The 23510-nt window shown below is 32.1% G+C and overlaps 1 protein-coding gene across 8 annotated transcripts in view; it reads right to left on the bottom strand.

The window, feature by feature from the left end:
• Positions 1–2000: 2000 nt before the first annotated feature.
• LOC134691095 (neo-calmodulin-like) overlaps positions 2001–23510 on the bottom strand; it is an 82669-nt gene continuing 61159 nt past the window's right edge. For 7 of the 8 annotated variants that reach the window (XM_063551319.1, XM_063551320.1, XM_063551323.1 and 4 more), the window contains exons 2-5: positions 16057–16210; positions 8875–9018; positions 4247–4525; positions 2001–3113 (exon numbers count right to left, since the gene is read on the bottom strand). In XM_063551319.1, coding sequence (XP_063407389.1) covers positions 3076–3113; positions 4247–4525; positions 8875–9018; positions 16057–16210 — 615 coding nt within the window. In that variant the 3' untranslated portion in view covers positions 2001–3075. Of the gene's footprint in view, positions 3114–4246; positions 4526–8874; positions 9019–16056; positions 16211–17663; positions 17818–23510 lie in introns of those variants that run through there. The other variant, XM_063551318.1, reaches the window with a different exon arrangement.

The raw sequence follows: 23510 nt of genomic DNA, 5'->3' as shown, positions 1-23510 counted from the left end.
GATATTTGAAAAGGAACTAAAAAATCTAACATTCAAAAGGAAACAACTTCAAATAAATGAGATGATGATGATAATATTAACATTCCTGATCAGTAAAAATATATTTACACAACATTTCACAAAAAAAAATCTATTATCAACGTTTTTTATAACTTTCCTTTTAAAAACAGAACAGCAGACTAAATTAATAATACGAACTACTAAGAATTCTTGTCTAATTTTAAACTTCTACATTTTTTTCCAAAAGTTGGAATAACAAATGCCATTTTCAAATACTTATACATTTCGCCTAACAAAATAATAAGCATTGATTCATAACATAATAGATGCTCATGTATTAAACAATTACATAAACATCAGATTAATCAGAATATAAACTATCGTTAATATTTTCTTTTAAAGGAGGCAGAACTAACATCAAGGGAGATAACCCTTAAACATCACTATCACGTTTGTGTCAACTATTTTCGTAAATTAACAGTAAGTTTCTTAATGACACTGACCAACTTAATTTCGTTTCACAAATTGTTTTAGAAAAATGATGACTTCAAACGCATTAATGATTTTAAGAGTTGTCTCTCATAACTTAGTCAAACTCCCAAACGTGTACAAATGTCTATGTACAATTGCATAAATATGTCAACATTTATACTGCATAGCAGACTGGTTTGTAAATTGGAATTTTTCCATCTGATTCGTTCTTGCTGCACCTTTTTTCAATTGATTGGTTCAAGAATCCAATCACACTATTTTCATTTATAAATCTCAAAATTTAAAAATGTATTTCGGTTGTTTTTAATTTAACTTAAATATACAACAACAATATAAAAAGAAACGAATGAGACAAACAAATAAGATTCTTGTAAATAAAAATGCCCTTTTTTTTATACTTAACTAAAGTTACTGATTTCACAATGCCTTTAAACATTTTTTTTAATAAATAAGCATGCTTATTTATAGCTGGTTTTTTTAACTTCAAATTCATTATGAACTGACGAAAAGAAATCATTTAATCAGAAATTTAAATACAGTTTAGCTTTGTGTTTTCTTTAAACATGTAAAGCTGTTTCTACCACATTAGCTCACAGTGACCATCTTATTTTACATTGCATCAAAATTGTTCATTTCTTTCAAATAGGTGTAAAAATTGATTCGAAGTATTAAATTAAATTCAGAATGCATGCATACATTCATTAAAAGTTGTAAACATTGTCAGTTAAATTTGAGGAATTTTTGGTCTTCAATGCTATACAACTTCGTACTTTATTTGGCATTTAAAACATTTGTTTAATTGGGCGTCTCTGGTGAGTCTTTTGTAGACGAAACGCGCGTCTGGTGTAAGTGTAAAATTTTCGCCAGGGTATCTATGATGAGCTTATTGACAGCGCCTTTGCTAATATTTGTTAATGGAAAAGTTAATAAACTTTTATATGTAGCACTAATAACAGTTACAAAGCAGCACTTGTGTGTGTTCTATCTGCATTTTAGCTATAAACCTTATGATACAAACATGAGTAGCAGTATTCCAGTAGAAATGTTCTATAATTAGGGAACAAAGGTTTATATGATAACATATATAAGTCTACCACTATGGAATGTGTTGTATTGAATTTAGGAAATCTCATCAGACAAGAACCAGTGTATTATATTTATATTCGCGAATTTTACCACAAACTTAAATTAGCATACCATTTATTTACTACAATAAGGTATTTTAACTTTAGTTAGACTGAAATTGGTTTCAAGGTTCAACATCTTATTAAAAAAAACAATCAAAAATTGGTAGTTTAATACAGTTCATAACTGGTGATAAATATTTCAATGAAAAAGTTTTAGTTATAATCAACTATTAATAAGTACTGAATTGGTACAAATCATTGGTTTTATCAATTTGATAAAGGACTTTACGTTTTGAATTTCCGTGGAGTTAAGTTATTTTTGGTATATTACTTTGAATAGAGCTTTTTTTTTCTACTGGAAGATAGTCATTTTATTAGTCATTTTATTTTTGTTTAAATATTTTAAATTAAGAAGTTCAGTTTTTCATCTATTATGATACGAAAATTACTACTACACTATTGTTACGTTTAATAAATGTAATTGTTTAGTATATTTCTATATAGACAACGAAAATTGCGTAGTAACACTTATATAAATCTCCGCACCATAATCATCTATTATTCTTAACAAATAATTTTTAATCAAAATTAACTAAAATTTAATTAGCTCAAGATTAAAATACATCTTTATCATATCTACATGCAAAGAGGCATGATATTCAAAATATTCAAATTCGAAAAAAATTAAAGTTTAACTTTATAAATAATATTCTAGGATAAGAAAGACAACTGCTACAAGTATAAAAACTTATCAAGAAAGACAACTCCTACAACTATAATAACTTATCACACTGGCTTTGTCTGATAATTTGAGTATTCTAAGAGGTATCACAATAGAAATATATAAAGAACAGGAGGTTCTCAAAATCTGTGTAGAATTGATTATTCAAACTACGTTTTCCATGTATTTTATCAAAAGATTCAGCACTCATTTAAATGCAACTGGTAAGTTCCAAAATTTAATTAGGAAAAGTTAAACCTTAACAATTGCAGTAAATTTACAGATACATCTATAATGAACATATCAGAGATTATTTCGTTGCATAAATGAAATATCAAATACTTTACATTTCCATTTCTAAAAATGAAATGGCAATACCCCTCCTTACTTATGTTCATGAGAAAATGCTGGGTTATATATCTACTTATAGTTTTGAGAGAAAGAACGGCTTTGCTTTGTCAAAATAGAAAGTTTTTCAGAATGGCCACAGTTGCATGTACTCTTTTATAAATATTGAGAACCTCCTGGTTTTTGTTTTAGAAAATCAAATAAAACACTTCTTCCAACTAACTTCAATCACTGGTATGGGAAATGAATAATATCAAGAAACAACTCCAGTGATCGCTCCATCCATTAAGTTTTCCTTGGATAACTATATATTGCATCGTGATTGGACACTTGGAGTCACGTGATCACTGACGTAATGGTTTCCATAACAATGTTCTAATAGTTCGTTCATTCCGGGCAGAAATGATGTAGTAGCCGCTTAAATTCTGAAAAAGCAATATATTAATGAAAACAATGAAAATAAAGGTCACAGCAAAATATTAAACGGCATGGATGTTTAACGTTTCTATTTTACCATGGTAACTCAACTTTATATTAGTTTAACTACTATATTCCTGATGAAATATAGCACGTATAGTTTATACTACGTATTTGTTTAATGATGAACAGTCTTTTAAGTAGTCTACTGGAATCCAATCAAACACAAACTAAATATTTACTGATATTATATTATATTTCAATCTATTGATCTAAGCTGTTGTATAACTCGGGTTTGCATTTTTATTCTTATTAATCATTATAAGCATGTCTCTGAATTATACTAAATTATACATACAGGTTTATAGATCACAATTATACTCTATAAATAGAAACATAGCTCCGAAATGATATACCATTCATCAATCCATGATCGATATATTATTAGCCATTTCTATTTTAGACAACAGTTTGCTATTTAGGGCATTCTTACATTGATTTCTAAGAGGTCAAATCCCGTGCATAACTGTATCTGTCATGTTACAGCTGTTGATTATGAAGTTAATGTAATAAATATGTATACTACACCAAAGTGAACGAAAGTGAAAAGACTGAAGACGAAAAAGATACTCATTAAGTTAATCAGATGTTGTACTTTTAGTGTCATTAATAAAACTTGGATTGCCTCCCTTTGTATGTGTTTTGTATCACGGCCAAAGTTATAAGTTTTGAGAATCAAAACCATAAGATTAAAATGTTCAAGAGCATGAGAGCTTAGTTGGGCTTAAAAGAAGGGCAAAATCCGTGTTCTGTGGATTCATTTATTCTCGTGGGTACCAATTTTCGTGGTTTTAGTAAACTTGCATATTCGTCGATATTTAATTTCGGTTTAGGCAAAGTCTGCACACATTCCTTCAGGAACATGGCAATTCGTTGAATATTTAAATTTGTAGTTCCTATGTACCAACGAAATCCCCGAAAATTGGGTATCCCACGAATATTAATGAATCCACAGTATGTGTAATTTTTACAAAAAGGAGTTGCGACATCAGTTTTAGCCCTGTGACATATCATCTTGGGGTTTCATTATTTATACTTTCAAACTGTTTAATTACACTCTAACCAAACGCCATTCACTTACCGTTGAAATCTATAAGTCCGTCTCCATTTAAATCTGCCTCTTTAAACATTGCTTTAATATCATCGTCTGATAAATTTTCCCCGAGTCTGCGCATTGTGTATTTAAGTTCATGTTTGTCTATATACCCATTGCCATCCATATCAAAAGCTTTGAATGCTTCATAATGTTTATCGTCTGCTGGTTTTACTGGAGCAGACGCACATTCGGTGTCACATGACAAATTGTGTTGCCAACGCTTCATCATAGTTATAAATTCATCAAATTCTACATACCCGTTTTCTGAAATAGGAAGAGAACTTTTAAAGAAATACATATTGCGTTATAGTCATACAGAGCTGGGAAATACGGAACTAAGATAAAACCAATAACACTCTACCACTGTATTAGCGTTAGCTTGTTGAAAACGTTTTTATTTGAGACTTGTTTTATCTGAGGAAAATCTTGCAAATATCGATCATACACCAGTTAGGTAAACCGGCTCATTCTGGACAATTCTTTGATGGATCCGAAGTGGCCTGTTGGAGGGTACATCAGCTATTCAATCCGGTCTACCCCTGTACAGGACTTACTAGTTGTGTGAAATGGTTGGTTTGCTTCTGTCTTCTGAAGCACTAAAAAAATAGTTGCCACTGGACATTTTTTTAGCAAACATTTATAAATTTAAGTGTACAACTCAAAGATATCATCTCAATTGTCCTTCAACTTTTTGTCAAACTATTTCGATTAAGCATAAGTGAACATTGTATAAGTCAGACGCAAAAATATCTAAAATTAGTATGGATTTATTAAATCGCCCATATAATAATTGAAAAAAATGATGAAACAGCAAAAACGAATATTAATGAAAATACAAAAGGTTGCGGCCAAATCTTCATCAAACTTAAATATGCAAGTATTTTAATTTGTTTAAATTGAATTAGGTCACCATTTACATATGACAATAATTTCAAGGTTATTGGTACATGTCAAACACATATATATTGACGATCCTATTCAGAAGTTTGATTTAAGAGCGTTCTGGACCATTACAACTCTAAACTAATGCGACAAAGATGATAGATTTTGTATAAATTACAGAGAACTCGATTTCTATACAAATTTGATGTCTAAAATTAGCATATGGTGGTAAACATTTAAATATGCGAATAAATAAATAAAAGTAATAAACAAATAAATAACCTTCTCTCATATAATACTCAAGGTCGTTCATCTGATTGTCAAGATAATATAAGTAAATACTTCCTTTAATCTTTCAAATCAACATCTTTTCGATTAGTTTATTGTGAAATCGTCGATAAGACGAGGGATTCACTAAAACGTGGAACATTAAATGGAATGGCTTCGTCTAGTAATGGTGATAGGTTACCATTTATTATAATATTCAATATACTCTATTCCGTTCAAAATTAAATTTAGATTCATCAAAATAGTCTTTTAATTTTTTTTATAAACTTGTCCGGACTAGAGGCGATTTGTTACTTGACATATATATGGTTTCTCGTTTTATATAGGTTAGACCATTGATTTCCCGTTTGAATGGTTTTACACTTGATAGTGTTGGGCCCTTTATAGGTTTCTGCTCGGTGTGAGCCAAGGCTCCGTGTTCAAGGCCGTACCTTGACGTTTACTTTAATGAATTGATACTTAATTGGAGAGTTGTCTCTTTGGCACTTATACGTGTACCACAGCTTCCTATATCTATATATTTATATATTAATAGTGTTTTGTAAACGTTGACCCCAAGGGACCTTTTTTTTTTGGTACATGTTGTGTCTATAGGTTTATGTCTCATTGTTGTTCACCCCACATCTCTCTCTCATTTCATTTATCTTGGCTTAAAGCTATCCTCTTATTTCAAACATAAAATTATCAAGCCAAATGAATATTCAAGTATATTAAGATACATCACAAAAATGTCTGAAATTGTAATGCCATTGCCAGGGAATTTAGCAATGATTATAAATTCCCATATGTTCTAAAATTCATATATTTTTCTCTCAACAGTAGACAAGACATCAGTTTAGCACTTGCCAAAAAAATGAATAAAAATAGGAATAAACTGTTATGCTCTTTGCTTGGGTGCTTATCTTTATGCCTTATCAAATATATTTTCCCATAAAGAATCACTTTAATTTACCATTTTGCATTTTAAATATAGGCGAGCCTTGAGTATAAACTGCAGCATCTAAATTTGAGAAAGAAATGCACAAGTGGACTTATCCAAAAAAAATTGAGGGAGAGACATAAGCAGAGTTTATTTGTGTTTCGGTGTAGATTATTGCAGATATTTTATTTTAATGTTTGACTACCATGAATATCATTGATCGCGATTTTCAGCTTACTGTGGATTCATTTTTGTTCGTTGGTTACTAATTTTCTTGGATTTCGTGGGTTTAGGTTAACCACGAAATTAAATGTCCAACGAATGACAAATTTTCTACACGCTTCTATAAAGACTTTGGCAAACCACTACATTAAATTCCACGAACATGCTAGTTTTTCTTCATCCACGCAGTATATTTGTGTTTTTTTTAAATGATACTTTCAGATTAATGAAGGATCTATAGCCTTATGGTTAAAGAACTAATCTTGCTTTGATCATATAATCACATCTATTCCAATAAGCTCCATCCATGATATACAATTTGCGTCAATGCGGCTTTAAGCAACCATCATGATCAATCAATTTATAATTCACTGAACACGTTTTTTTTTTGTTCTGTACCATGTCTAAAATATACGGTGGCAGAATGCGGCCATCAAAGAAAAAAAAATATGTTGTTCCCTCAAGATACTATGTCGTTCCCTCAAGATGCTATCTCGTTCCCTCAAGATATCATGTCGTTCCCTCAAGATATTATGTCGTTCCCTCAAGATACTATGTTTTCCCCTCAAGATGATATGTCGTTCCTTCAAGATGCTATGTTGTTCCCTCAAGATAGTTAACTCGTTCCCTCAACATAGCAATATCAATACAACTTTAAAACTATGTTGAGGGAACAACATATTTTCGTAAGGAAACGACATAATAACTTGAGGGAACGACATAACATCTTGAGGGAACAAAATAGTATCTTGTGGGAACGACATAGTACTAGTATCTTGAGGGAACAAGATAACTATCTTCAGGGAACAACATGACATCTTGAGGAAACGACATAGTGTCTTGAGGGAACGAGATAACTATCTTGTGGGAACGACATAGTATCTTGAGGGAACGACATATCATCTTGAGGGAACGAGATAGCTATCGTGTGGGAACGACATATCATCTTGAGGGAACGACATAGTATCTTGAGGGAACAACATATCTTTTTTTCTTTCATGGCCGCATCCTGCCACCGTAGAAATATGTTGTTATCAAATAGTCCGTTTCTATGTATGTTGGCGTTTGTTATTTTGCAGTTCAGTGTTCCTCTAGATCTTTTTCCGTTGTTTTCCGTTCATAGCTGATGTGTTTCCTTCGGTTTATACTACTTGTGCATATTATTTTAGCAGCGATCAGCCTTAAGTCTGATTTGACTAGCTAGTTCCATGAATGGAAATTCAATTAAAATCAAAGACAGAAATTTAACAAAGTGTCAGGTTTAAAATAAACAATCTTGTTAGGAGTTTTATATCTTTTGGCCATCAACTTTGAGGGCAAACTATATGTTTTGTCTCAATACTTAACTTACTTATCAAATTAAAACAGGTTCTACAAGAAAGTTTGATAAAATATTCTTACGAGATCGTGGTGATAGATATTCATGACTTAAACAAATGAGCATTCTTCAGAAAACAGCTTTTTCGATATCATGCAAAACTATCTAAAGCAAATGTATATAGTTACTTTTGCCTAAGGCAACTGATATATTTTCTAACACATCTTTTAGGATGATCGCGCCTCTTGGTTTTTTTTTATAATTTGACAGATACATTGTATACGGAATCCTCTGGACTTATCTATTCAGTTCCATCAAAAATTTTGCAAACAACTTCTTACTTTTCTTTTCATAATGTTATCACATATAGTTTTAAATCGTATTTGAAAATCTTATAAAATCATTGGTTTTTTTTGTAGTTTTTGAAAGAAAAAAGATGTCAATGTTTAATGTATAAAAAATCAAGAGAGATTCGTTTCCCGCCAAATATTCAATGGCTTATATTTCGAAAACAAGCACACGGACCCTTTATGTCTTTGTGTTTCAGTTCCTTCATTCATATACTAAGTAAACAATAATTTATAGCAGTCTTTTAAAAGTAGTTTTAATCTTCCATTTTCTACATAAGAAAATGCCTGTACTAAGTCAGGAATGTGACAGTTGATATCCATCTGTTTGATGTGTCTGAGCTTTTAAATATGCAATTTGATTAGGGACGTTCCGCTTTAAATTTTCGTTGGAGTTCAGTATTTTTGTGATTTTACATGCGAACAGCGTGCACTTTTCCATACATCGGGGCCTTTTATAGCTGACTACATGCGGTATGGGCTTTGCTCATTGTTGAAGGCCGTACGGTGACCTATAATTGTTAATGTTTGTGTCATTTTGGTCTTTTGTGGATAGTTGTCTCATTGGCAATCATACCACATCTTCTTTTTTATATACAATATTTTGCTTTTACACCTTAAACTATTTCATACCTACCATTTGTATCTACATTACTGATCATTTCTTGAACTTGATCATTGGAATAATTATGACCTAACGTCCGTAACACTCGGCCTAATTCATCACTCGAGATTTTCCCATCGTTATTCTTATCGAATAAACCAAACGCTTGCTTCATGTCTGTAAAAAAAAAAGAACAAAGTAAGAAAATTAATGAACTCTAATCAGTATGGACTGGATCGATACTACTTTACTTAGAATTTGTCTTTGAATGAATCAATACTCAGGAGTATTACAAAATTTCAGCAGAAGTTATGCTAACATCTAGCTTATGATCAATTTGTTGCAATCATAGACGTATATTTCTGAGATTGAACGTATATTTTTGAGATTGGTCACGCAATTCCATAGATATTATTAAATACGACCTAATATTGGTTGACTTCGGTATATATGTACATCCACAGGGGGCGTTGAATCAATATTTGACTGAATTTTATGGTTTTGCACTATTTGTCTGTACCGTATCTTACATGTCACACTTGTGTGAATATAGAAACTGTATGTACAATGCTACATTATAAGAACAAGATATTGTACTTCATTTTGACTCCATAGACCCTTATTTAGCCTTTTCGTCATTTTTTGTCTTTTGGCTGCTGTCGCTTTGACGTTAACCTAACAGTGGTGTGTAGGGTGGGTAAGGGTTCCGAAGTTGGAATCCACTTTCTTCGACGACCAATGCATATAAATGGGGACATATACTTGTATACATATATTTGGAAGTTCCGAACCCCCATTTTGAAAATGGTTGGATCCGCCCCTGTTCAACATCTCATTTTGTGCATAACTCGGTCGCCTGATGGATGGACATCTATAAAACGAAAAATATAAATCAAATTCAGAACGAGAATATGTTAGTGGTATCTGGGCAGACACGTTTTAATGACTGTGAGCCGACTAGTCATTGATAATACTCCTTAATGCCGCTTGCTAAGCGGAGAAATAGCAATACAAATGTTACTGTAATTTCAAAGTCTAATCACGCCAAATTGACAATAATACTTTAAATTCTGAAATCTTCTTGCATACTTGAAACAGTGCTTACTAAAGATAATGCGAAGACTAAATGGATTTCTCGCCAGCAGTTAATCTAAAAGTCGTTATAAATCAAAATGAACACCTTACAGAAATAGCAAATTTGACAACTGACTACGCATGCACTGCAATCACACAGTCAAAGTCATTTGCATTGGACAAAAACGCAAAGAACGTCTTTGTTAAAATAGTTTCGCATCAGGCGAATTCATTTAACTTGAAATACTTCTGAACTTTTTACTGATTGAAAATCTCCTGACATCATGGCACGATACTTCTTTCTAGGTAAAAAGCAATTAAAGAAAAACTCATCAAAGATGTAAAAGTCTTAAAAATGATTGCCAGGCGTGCACTTTTCGTCAACAAAAGACTCGCCGTTGACGCTCGAATCAAAACATGTAAAAACCAAAGCAAAGTACCAAGTTGAAGAGCATTGAAGACGCAATGGAAACCACACATAACACATATGCATTTACTTATTTGTATTATAATCTGAAATGCAAATGTACAAACAAATGTATACTAGATTTATTAAAAAAATGAATAATAAACTTTAGGTCTAACGGGTCTATACACAATAACATACACTACCGCTGTGTTAACTCATTATTTTGATTACCTATTTGAACTCCTATGTTTACAATGTACTTATTAGTACATGTATAACAAATACCTTAGAAAAACATGTCTTTCTTTATTGTAAATATCCATATAATATTTGCCGACGGATGTTGAAATATATATATCTTATTATATATTGTGGTTTTAACGTTATATATATATTTATGTTTGAAGTATATTTAAATATATACTTTAAGAAGGGATAAGATCTAAAAAAAAAAATCCACCTAGTTTAGACCTTCAACATGTTTTAAAGTAATTAAACCTTCTTCATGTTTAGGTGCCTGTTCCAACCCAGTGACCTCTTCAGTGGTTGTTAACTTAGTGTGTATCTTTATGTTTGGGAATTATTTCAAATTAACTATTGATGGCTGTTCTTCGCTAGTACCTGCTGAATTTATTTTCAACTTGTATTTTCGACTCGGTGGTGAAAGTAGGGGGGTTTGAACCAGAAATTTTCTGAATAGATATAAGAAGATGTGGTATGAGTGCCAATGAGACAACCCTCAATACAGGTCACAATTTTTAAAGGTAAACAATAATATGCTAAAGTTCTGTCTTTAACACGCAGACTTGGCTCACACCGAACAGCAAGCTCTAAAGCGCCAACAAAATTACTGGCGATAAACAATTCAAACAAGAAAGCAACGGTATAATCTATATAGACGAGAAAGGAGAAACAAGTATGAACCATATCAACAAACGACCACCACTGAACACCAGGTTTTTGACTCAATACTGTTATTAAGACCGTTTTGATCTCTTGGTTTATATTTTCTTTTTCTGTGTCGTTTTGGTTGCTTTCGTATTGTTGAATACCAACATTCTTTAATGTTAATATTTTTTTGGTTTATCTGTTTTAAAAAAAGTCCCGTAAATAACTTTAAAGGAGGTAGAAATTCTAATTGACCAAAAGTTGTCACTATTATAAAGTTAAGGTGGTACCTATTACTACAGGGAGATAACTCTGTAAAATCAGCTACACGTTATGAAAATAAAAACGAGCCAAATTAATTTTAGTGAAAGTTTTGGGTACCACTTTAATTGTCATATGTGGTTCAGTATCTGCTTTTTGTCCTAGCACTGTCGATTGTTTCTATTCCAGTTTGTCCCTTCACTGTGGTCCAAAAGTTATCTTTCGCCTCTTTTTTTCAAGTGAAGAACGTTTTTTTTTATCTAAACTAAACAAGACAGCCGTTTATCTATATATAACTATTCTTTGATATCTTGGGGTTATTCAATTTGTCATCCTTATCCGAAACTTTTTACACAATTTCTTTCATGTACGATGTATGATTGTAAAAAATATATCGGATCTATAACCATTGATAAATGAAAATGTAAGATGTCTGCTTGATTGGATTTTTTTTTTATCGAATCCATAACCATTAACAAATGAACCTAACAGAACAACGTATACAACCACTAACGAACTATGGAGGTATGAACGAACTAAAATTTTATAAATGATTGGTAGAAATGTACAAGTTTTGAATTAGGCATATAATAAACATTGTAATTTTAGGGAACATGCGTAAGAAAAATCATGAGATAGAGCGAGAATAACGCAAGTGTCTTGTAATTTGAGAGCACATGCGTAAAAATAAGCATGATATACATGTTGATATACAGCGAGATGAATGCAAATTTAAAAATAATTTTATAAAACGTCCTGCATCATTAAAACATTTAAAGAGTAATTAGTTTCGAGACGAATCCATGGATACCCATAACTAAACACACTGGATCGTTTGATAAAATAACAGCAGACGCCCGAACACGTGCCCTTAACCAGTTGTCAATTTTCATTACCTGCACGTGCATCTCTTTGTTGTTATAAATTTCCCATAGATCATCTATATTTAACAAACAGGTTACGTTCACATGCTATGATTTTGTATCGTTAGTTCTCTCAAAATAAACCAAACTTCAGATGAGTCATCAACACTTTCGCACGTGTAATGCATGTGCATTTCTTTGATATGTATTATTTATAGCAGGTATTGATAGAACACAAGCACTGGTAATAAATCATCCATGATACAGCACACGTTACAACGTTTCATATAAAACTCTATAATGAGATTGTAAAATTTGACTTTTTCAATAACAAAATCATTATGCTGAATGTTGGGGGCGATGGTGCTTTCACAGAGTTTTTTTTTTGCTGCGGAATGGCGATGGTTTAAGTAAATACCAAAACAGTATAATGATACAACATTACAAAAACACATACAAGACTTCAACAACTACAGCTTAATTAAATTATCATGCATTATGCTTTCCATAATAAGTAAATCCCATGTATACAGTACCAGTACCATAAGTTGCAACATGTTCGTCGGTAAAATAAGAAGTGGAGCAATTAAAAAATATAAAAAAAATATCTTCAAAGAATCTAGTATTATTTATTATCTTTATTACTTATTACCCTAGCTTGAGGGGTAGGTGTACTTTTCTGATTATTTTATCCAATTAATTCCCCCAAATTACAATGGTTGATGACAAGCATAGAATTAACCCTTTATTATATGATACTGTGATGTGTGCAGTGTTATGTCACAAATACGTGCGTTAGTATCTTAGGAATGACGATAAAGTCTTATGCAATGAGCAAAGATGTATATTTAGAAAAGATAAAAGGATGAATGCAGTGCATGCATTTTTTCATGCATCTAACATCAACACTTGAGTACAACAAGGCTGTCATACAGATACGTCCTGTCGTAAATGATATAAAATGAATGGCAAAGAAGTGGGTGGATACGAAACTAATCATTAGCAGATGTATTTCATATGACAACGAGATTAAGTGCTTATTATGGCTATCATAAAACATTCTGGTGACTGTTGTTGCTGCTTAAAATAACAAGGCAACACCAAACGTGTTTGCTTTTCTTCTTACTCGTCTTGAATATATATGAACTAACTGCCACTGGTTCAATCCAAATGACTTGTAAATTTGAGAACGGGAATGATAATGGAATCTATTTAATTTGTTCTTAAAATAAGCATAAAGCTTACACAGAAAGGAAACATCCAATACCCGCAATTCAGTTCAAAACAACAGTATACATTTAAAGTTTCAAATAACAAGGTAACGCCAAAGTGTTTGCTTTTCTTCACAATTGTCTTGAATATATATATGGACTAATTGCCACTGGTACAATCCAAATGACTTGTAGATTTGAGAATTGGAATGATATTGGAATCTATTTAATTATAGTTCTTGGAAAGCTTACACAGAAAGAAAACACCAAATACCCGCAATTCAGTTCAAAACAACAGTCTACATTAAAGGTACCTTTCCTATTTTCGGATTCAAGATATTAAAAATAAGGATATGTGTTTTGATTGCAAACAGAAATGTTATAGACCATTTCAACTATTGATAAACAGTGGAGAAATAGTAAATTAGCTCTGAATATATAGTATAATCACTTGGGATTATAAATGCACAACATAGTTTATTTTTGTCACTTGCAAGAAAAACTTTATTTCTTTTTTTCTGTTAGATAGAAAACAAGTTTTGCTCGAACATAAAACAAACAAGTTTATTGCGAATAAAGGACATTAAACAAGATTTACCTGATCTACAAGTAAAATTTATCTGATAGAGGAGATCTGTACAAAAAACATGACAAAATTTTCATGCGATATAGATATTTTTTTCAGACTAGTAGATATGTTTTTCTTACATTATATCTATATAGTGTAACGTCCTATAACTAGACGAATACTACATGTATCCACCAACGTCATACATGGAATGTGACACCAACATGTAAACAGAAACTTTAACAAAAATGTATACTAGTATACAATTTAAACTTGTATTATCTCAATAATAGATCTCTATAGTTTATTGTGTACCATGTATGAGTCAAACTGGTCAAAGTTCAAAGGGAGCGGATAAAAATGAGGGTTAAGGAGGACCAGCATTAAAAGTGAACCCCCCCTCCCTCCCTCCCCCCAATATGTTTATGTGCCTATACGTTGCCAGAAATTCCAAATACATTTGTAGCAACATCATTTTGTGAAATAATCTTTTTTTGTGTGTTTGTTTAATTTGTTAACGAATTTTTGGACTCTAGACATTTACATATTGTATATAGAAACGTATATTTTTTAAGGCTGTATATGTTGACCATGCACAAGAAGTCTTTTAGTTGTTTTTATTGATTTTGAGTTGCAGATTTTATTTACGAATCTTCTCAGTTCCCTGAATTCATTAGTATTAGGGCTTAATCTTCATTTCAGCAATACGAGTTTGCAGTAGTCGGCACTTTTTGTGTTACGCTGTTATTTTACTGCTTATATGTAATGTTCGTTAAATTAGTTGAAACGTTAAGGATTTTCTACGCCCAATATAAAAAAAGATGTGATATAATTGTCAAAAGAGACCAAATCACACAGAATTTAACAATTATTAGAGGTCATCGTACGACCTTCAACAATGAGGAAACCCCATATGCAAACTCAGCTATAAAAGGCCCCGAAATGACAAATGTAAAACAACTAACGGCCTAATTTTTATATAAAAAAAATATGAACAAAAAACAAAACCAAATATGTATAACACAGCAATAAACGACAACCACTGAATTACAGGCTCCTGACAAGTACATGTATATATTGCTTCATGTTATTAGGCAGATCCTTTAAGGTTTTCAGTTTTTGGTGATCACCAGCTTCTAACTGATCATGATTTGTCCTGCTAATTTTTTTGATTCGAGCGTCACTGTCAACTCAAATGACAATATATAACGTACACAACTATAAGCCTAGTATCTTAAACGAGTTTTTGCAAATGTTTTTACGCAAAAAAAGGAAGAGGTAAATCGACAAAAATAACTAAAATAGTCACTTTTCATGAGAATTTGGTTCATTAGGATAAGGAGGAATGGACTGCCTGACCTATATGTACTAGTATATCACTAATAAAAATAATGTAACGATTTGTCATATTAAAACGAAGCCTCCAAAGATATTTGCAACTGTCTTATAAATTAGTGATTTTTGGCGCCAAATTGATTATTCTCGTCCTTTTGTTTTGATAAATTGAATATAATTTTGTATTGGTCAGAAGTCACGATTTCTCTTAAAGCTGTCATGCATTTGTTTTTTAGTGCATACGCTTTTGACATTTTCTCTTTATTAAGAATATTTTCTGCCTTACATAGAACTTGATCGAACCTCCGCACTTCATAACCGCTTTTCAAATTGTTTTTATATGAAAAGCTATACAGAAAGTTCGCAGAAACTCAAGAATAACAATAAAATAACTGTTTTTTTTTTAAATTTTCTTTGAGGTTTTGCGTCCCAGTACGTACATGTACATGTATTCGATTTCTGTAATCTAATTAAAACATCGTGTTCTTATTTCATAAGTAGGAGCAATTATCATAAATTTATTCCACTGTTCAACAAATATGTCAAGTTGTAACCACATATTAAATAAATTCCATTTCTATGTGGTAACAGTTATAGAAATATTACCGTATGTTTCTTTATCTGTGAAGCCATTCGGAAGTCTACTATTGTTTTCCTTGTGGTCAATGCCACTGGCATCCATGCCGTTCGGTTCTTTGTTCCGGGATGGTTTCTTTTTAGACTTCGGGCTCAACCGAATGAGCTTCTTGCACTTTGTTGACTGCAAATAAAAAAAAAGATGATATCAAGCAAAATTGTTGAGACAAAACGTGCATAGTTCCCGAATTATCTCATCCTCTCTATAAAGCACAATTTCAAATAAATGCCAGAATCAATTATCAAAATGTTGTTCTCAGAGCATAGCTATCTGGTTATATGAAAGTCGTGGTATATGGAAACTGAATCGGGGATTTGTTTGAAATAGAGTTGTATAAAAATCATCAATGTTCAATTGAACCACATTCTCTACAAAATAACAAATATGCAAAAGAGTACTCGGTATTCATCAAAGTGCCTGTTATTTCTGAAAAAAAACTAAATATGTGTAGGTGTAATCAAACAACTTTAACAAAAAGGGGGAGGGGACTGCTACTTTCCATTGTTCATAAACATTATCCGCTTCGAGCATATACATGTATAAAGGTAGACCATCTCAAGACTCATGAATCCTTTTGTGTTTGGTATGAAATAAATTAAAGATAAGAAATATATATATATATTAATTCAAGTATATAAAAGGAATCGGTTGATTGCTTGTTGTTTAACGACCAGTGGCAAGTATTTCGTGTATATTCAGGACGATATATATAAAATAAAATATCCCCCCTTATTTTGTCACAGGAGCATAATTTTACATGTTTTGCATTCGCATAGTTTGCTACCACTATATTAACTCTCAGAGCAAATGCATTAAAAGGCTACATCAAATTTGCAAAATACGAGTAAGCAATTGGAATTGTTTAAATTTTAATTTGTAACCCTGCCTTTTAATACAGCAATTAATTTGAAGGTTACACTGATATTAAAATAGACATAAAAGTAGAAGATTTGAAGTAATCCGGAATAACATAACATTACATAAACCAAATTACATTCAAAATAGAAATTAATCAATAATGCTTCCAACAGTCACTTAAAATAGCACAACACATCAATTTCATACTAAATATAGTCATACTTTGTATATTGAAGTTTATTTGTGGGCCTGACAAGGACATTTTTATATCATTAATAACTAAATACACTTCAAAAACATACAAAATAAAACTAATTAAATCATTGCTGCAAAATAGTGACAAACAAGTTTTCTAATTTGTTTTTATATTAACGTTTGCATTTTGCACTTTGGAATGTGACGTGAATGTATATAAACTCATCATAGATACAAGGATTGGAATTTTATATTTCCATCAGACGTGCGTTTCGTTTAAAAAAAGACTCATCGGTGACGCTCGGATAAAAAAAAAATAAAAAGGCCAAATAAAGTACAAGTTCGAAGAGCATTTAGGACCCACTATTCCTAAAAAATATAGCTCAGCTTACACCTCTTTTCCTGAGGTATACAATATATATCATATACACAAATTTTTGAAATTTTTCGTTGTTTAAAAATCTGTAACAATTTTAGGCAAAAATTGCTAGAAATGTTAATTTGCTACAAAAAAGGTTCTTACCAGTTTAGTTCTTGTATTCTGAGTTTCGGATGAATGCATTTTAAAACTTGCTCTGCTTAAAAATTTATGAAAAATCACGAATTTTCTTTTAAATCCTTCAAGAATATCACTATGCTAAGTAGATTGACAGTTCGGTGGTTTACTTTTAAATGTTGACAAGTTTTAAATTTTAAATTTAAAAGGTAAAAATAGAAATTTAAAGGTCATATTAAAAATTGTAATCCGCCGCCTGGTTAACCAAAACTCCAGGTAAGACATCTGTCATCAAAGTTCTGATCATCAGTGACGTCATCATGCGACCAACGGAGAGTTAAAATTGAAGTGAAGATGGGTCATTACCAAATATTTGGTATTAATTTATAAACTTAATTTTTTGGACTAGAAGTTTGATTACTTTTGATATACAAACGGGAATTTTATGAATATTAACAAATTAATGCCGATTGATAAAGCACTCGATGAATCAGGTTCACCAGGTGTTTTGCAGTAAAGTTAAAAGGGAAGGAACTCATAAATTAATTATATTTTATAAATGTGCACACTTAATTATTTACTAACTGCATATTGATTGACTTATATTTTATTGCAAATGCAAACTAAATTAGGCGCAGATCCAGAATTTTATTCTGTCGGGACGCTTTCATTAAATTGTATGTAGATCTTAAATGTTTGGTAATAAAAAAAGACTTAAACTAAGCCCCCCCCCCCCCCCCCCCCCCGAAAAAAACAAATATATTTTGGAAACTTGAAAACTACTCGCAAGTCACAAAGTGTTAAAACTTATGGTCCTTTGCAAAGGCAGATCCAGAAATTGTTCATATGGTCCCACTCAATTCAAAAGAGGGGGCCTGTTCCAGTGATTCTCTCTATAATCAACCAAATTTCCCCACTGGGGCCCTCTTAAACCGCATCTTCTTTGATAGCACTATTGGGGTATTCGTATTTTTTATAAAAATAAAATAAAAAAGAAATATTACTCCATATACATACATGTAACCTTATTTTAAGAACATATGAACTTGTTTTGTTTTAATCGTAAAAAGGGAATACAATATGAAAATAATCCATAGTAATAAGTCTTTGCTGTAAATGACCTTATCGAGCAATGCCATTTTAGCCAATTCTTCAGATCTTTATTAATTGCACTCTAAGTTATTGACATGTTTTCCATTTATGTAATTGTTTTGACCAAGTCAGCACACATTAAGGAGATAAAACTTGGTAGTAAACATATGCTCATGTGATGTTATGTCCTAGTCTCGGCAAAACTGTAAACAACTACATTGTAATACATGGCTAGTGTCCTTCTTGTTTATATGGACGCAAATAATATACGCAAATATCGCTCCTGCGTACCACCTCTGAAACGCAAAAATATCATCTGTGAACCGCGTCTGAAACATAAACGTCGCTCCTGCGTACTACCACAAATATCGCTCCTGCGTAACGCCAATGAAGTGAGAATTTAAAGTGTGCCTTTTAATTTTACGACACTTGGTCTAGATACATGAAGGACACGAGAAGTTTAAGGGGCATGTGCATGTGATGCCTGCTTGTTCAACACCATGGCAATAAGACATCAATACTACCAGAGGTGGGTTAAGATTTTTCCAGGAGGGTCCGTCCGACGCCCACCCACTTTTTTTAAGGGAAAACAATGGCTGATTGTGTAGGAAATCGCTGAAGTATGGCATGGGCCCCTCTTTTGAACATTTTGGGATCCGCCACTGATTGCAACAAAATAAAACCATAATTTCTATATAATGGTTAATTTGTGTTGATATGTTGATTTCTTAATAACTTTTAACCTACATGTATATTGATGAAAATCAGGGGCGGATCCAGCCATTTTAAAAAGGGGAATTCCTAACCCAAGACAAAAGGGGGTTCCAACTACATGTCCCCATTCAAATGCATTGATCGTCCAAAAAAGGGGGAACCCCGGACCCCCTCCCCCACCCCTGGATCCGAACCTGACCATTCAACCAATACATTCAGTTTCAGTCATGTATATATACACTGTACATGTATCTTCAATAAACGGTTAACACAGATATATGTTTCGCCTTTGTATTTTGCAGGGTCAAACAGCCTCCAATCAAATTAGAAGGGCAAGGGAAATCTCCCTGGAATTAAGTAAATAAAGCTAATACAAATGCATTCTAAATATTATTGACCTACATGCACTTTACTAGTGGTTCCCCTTAAACTGACCTATTAGGCTAATCCCAAACTTCTACATGTGAAAGTTCAAACTGTGTCATTGCTCATTCAACTGAATACCATATAACAGTGACCCACACCTAGTGGTTACCTTTAAATTGACATAATAATGAAACTAAGCATTAGTTTCAAAGTTAACAGACCAAACCAGGCCAAATTACATTTAACGATATGAAATGTGCAAAGGCTAATACAATTTAATACCAAATAGCATTGCCCTATCACTAGTGGTCATCCTTATACTGACCAAATCACAAACAAATGCACTGTAACCGTCTATGTTTCGCCTTTCAATTTTGTCGATGCGCCAGACAAAAAAGAATTTCGAAAATTACAAAAGTTAAACATGCATTGAAGGCCGTACTTTAACCTATAATGGTTTAATTTTTAAATTGTTATTTGGATGGAGAGTTGTCTCATTGGCACTCACACCACATCTTCCTATATCTATTGTTCAAAAATTAAACAAAGTTAACGATTGAAATACACGTTTTATAGTTTAGTTTATATATCTTCTCCGTATAAGGAATAAATCATTCCAACGGCTTAAGGTTGTATGTATAGTTTAGAAACTCAATCTCTACATGGAAATAAATAAATATATCGGACGCCTACTTGCATGAATATCTAAGTTAAAAAAGTTGCATGATAACATATTTGATGACACCAGTTTATTTTGAAACAATAAGGCATAATATTTATGGCAATCAAAATGATACGTGTAAATTTTTGTAACACGTAGCTGTCACAGGTACAAGGTTTATGCAAATTTGCAAACGTGGAACTTTTTTTTTCTTGTTCAAAGTTGCAATTGCTGACAAGGCATTGCAATGTTTCAAGGTCGACTGTCATGACAGTGTCATGTTCCAAGGTCGGATGACAAGACATCGTCATGTTACATACATGGTCAAAACTGACAAGGCATGTTGTTAAACCAATCTTTAATTTAAATTTTGTATATTAAAATTTTGATATTAACCTATATAGACTATATATACTTCAAATTTAATAATATGTATCGTTAATGTTACAATAGTGACATTATATGTGTGCATACAATGTATTATGTAGTTGCTGTTTTTATTTGGAAGAGTTAAAAAAGTTATCAAATATTAAAAAATTAAAACTTGAAATCGACGATAAAGAACATCATTAAAATTGATAATGGAAATGGGAAATGTACAAATGCACATACAGAAATTAATATGGGGTTCTGACATGGAAATAAAGCGGCTTTCGTTTGCGTTACAGGGAGTTGTAAGTTAATACAAATTACAAATTCGTTAAAAAATCGAACTTAAGGGATAAACATGCATGTGTCTTGGTCTGAATCGATATGAACTTTCTGACGTCCGAATAAGCAAATATATAAAAAAAAAAGGCTCACTACTTCGGTTTTCCCATTTTGAACTTTCTACACACGAAGAAAATGGGTGAGCATCATACTGAATGGTTAACTACCACTGATATAAAAAAGAAGATGTGGTATGATTGCCAATAAGACACTGTCCACAAGCGACCAAAATGACACAGACATTTACAACTATAGGTCACCGTACGGAGGTTATTTTCTTATAAGCAATGAAACAGTATGTGAACGTTTTTTCTAAAGTACTGCACAGGATTCAACTTTCCTTGTGCCAAGCATTTCTCATCAATATATAATGTGCAAATTCAAACTCTTTTAAAAACGATTACGAATCAGATGTCAAAACTTGTGCATGAACATTGCAAGTGAATGATGTTTTAATTAATGTTTTTATATTGTTACACATGTTAATTTGACAAATCGTGTTATAGGGTTGCTTGTTTTGACATCTTGCTAAACCGTAACGTGCGTCAATATCTGACGCTGAATCCGGAGACAGCCTGTTCTGATCAACAAACCACGTCACTTCTTGCAGGTCACACCTATATAGTTTTTGATTCTCCAGATAAAAAACACAACTTCAGAGAGTTCGATTGAAACTATATTGAAAGAAGTTAGTGTCTTAATATAAGGCGATGAATTTCAAGAAGCTCTTCAGCTCCAGAATGAGGCTATTTCGGGGGGGGGGGGGGGGGGATGAACTCGGGACTCAATTTATTGAAAATAAGTCATCTTCAGACAAATGTTCATCTATAACGGTTCGAAAGTAAGAACACTTATGAAACGAGACAGGCCTTTGGTTGGTGTCTGTTCTTTGGTCGGGTTTTCCCAATATTTCCCAATTTCTATTCTCAATTTTAGTACAAAATAGAATTAAAAGAAAAATGTTCGTGTTTTTTAATAGATTTTTAACAGACACAAATTGAAAAAGAAACAAGGCCTCTGATTTTCAAAATCGCGATAGTAAGGTATTATTTAAAAAAAAAATGAAACTAAATCTTAAATTTAAAAACATCCATTAAATCGAGAATATAGTTTAATCCGTATTATATCGTATTCTTTATATCTGTTTGACCTACAAAATCGAACATAAGCGGAAATAGATGGGTTAATCCCTCATAAAAGAAGGATTTTACTCATAATTTATGTGCTGACATAATTTTAGATTGACTTTACGTCACATTTTGAAAGGACTTGTCTAAACATTGCGCAATGATATGTTGTAATATTATTCCATCGTTGGTATTTAACATCGTTACATTCAAACAGAGGGCAGTCGATAATGAACGTAATCTTTGGTCGTTGTCAGAGTACTTCAAACAGGGGAGAGATTTGAAGGTTTCAGTACAAACAAAAATGGCATTACTCTGACCAACAAAAATAGCGTATTTTTGAATGAATAATTTTTGAATTGTGACGTAGGTGGTTTTACAAATTTACATACATATTTTTATAACCAACTGAAATCAAGTTTAATTATAATATTTTGAAGACTAACAATGTCATACAAATTTGCCTAAGTTGAGAAAGGATGACGGTTTTAGTTTATTACCCATCATGCAATCCTCGATTTTTCTATGAATTTAGTGTTATTTAACCAACTCTGTAAAGGTACAAAGAATCAATTATTTAGGATCTCTACAGAAACACTTCGTCTCAGACAATTGAGATGTTTAAGTGTCTTAAATTAAAATCTAAATATATTTTGCACCTTAACACCGTAACACACCAGACAACTAATGCTGTCCTGTTTAATATCTCTTATACTGTAAATTGCAAAATATTTTTTTCAGTTCCATTGCATATTTTACAGGCGTTTGACTGCAGTTAAACAACATTCACACGAATTCTCAAATTTCACCTTTTATCAAGTGTTAGAGGATAAGAAATAGTACATTTTTGGGGGGTTCATATTGGCTTCAGTTTTGGTCTTTTTCAGATGCGGCCTTTGGTTGTTACATTGTATATGCTCTTTAGTCGGATTGTTTCCTCTTTGACATATTCCCAATTTCCATTCTCAGTTTTATCATTACCCTGTTTATTCCTCTCTAAATATGCACATGTATTTCATAATTCATGAGTTATGAGGGGAAATAATCTATTTGTATAAGGATGGTCTACCGTGATTTGATAAATTCGGACAAAAGGTGCGATATTTACACAACATTGGACTATATAGTTATACTGATTATGATATAAAAGAAAATATGTTTGTCAACACACGATAATTGTCACATTGTTATTTGCTGATCACA

The sequence above is a fragment of the Mytilus trossulus genome, chromosome 11, assembly GCF_036588685.1.
Source record: "Mytilus trossulus isolate FHL-02 chromosome 11, PNRI_Mtr1.1.1.hap1, whole genome shotgun sequence".
In the NCBI taxonomy this organism is placed as follows: domain Eukaryota; kingdom Metazoa; phylum Mollusca; class Bivalvia; order Mytilida; family Mytilidae; genus Mytilus; species Mytilus trossulus.
This window is presented reverse-complemented; position numbering and strand designations above follow the sequence as displayed.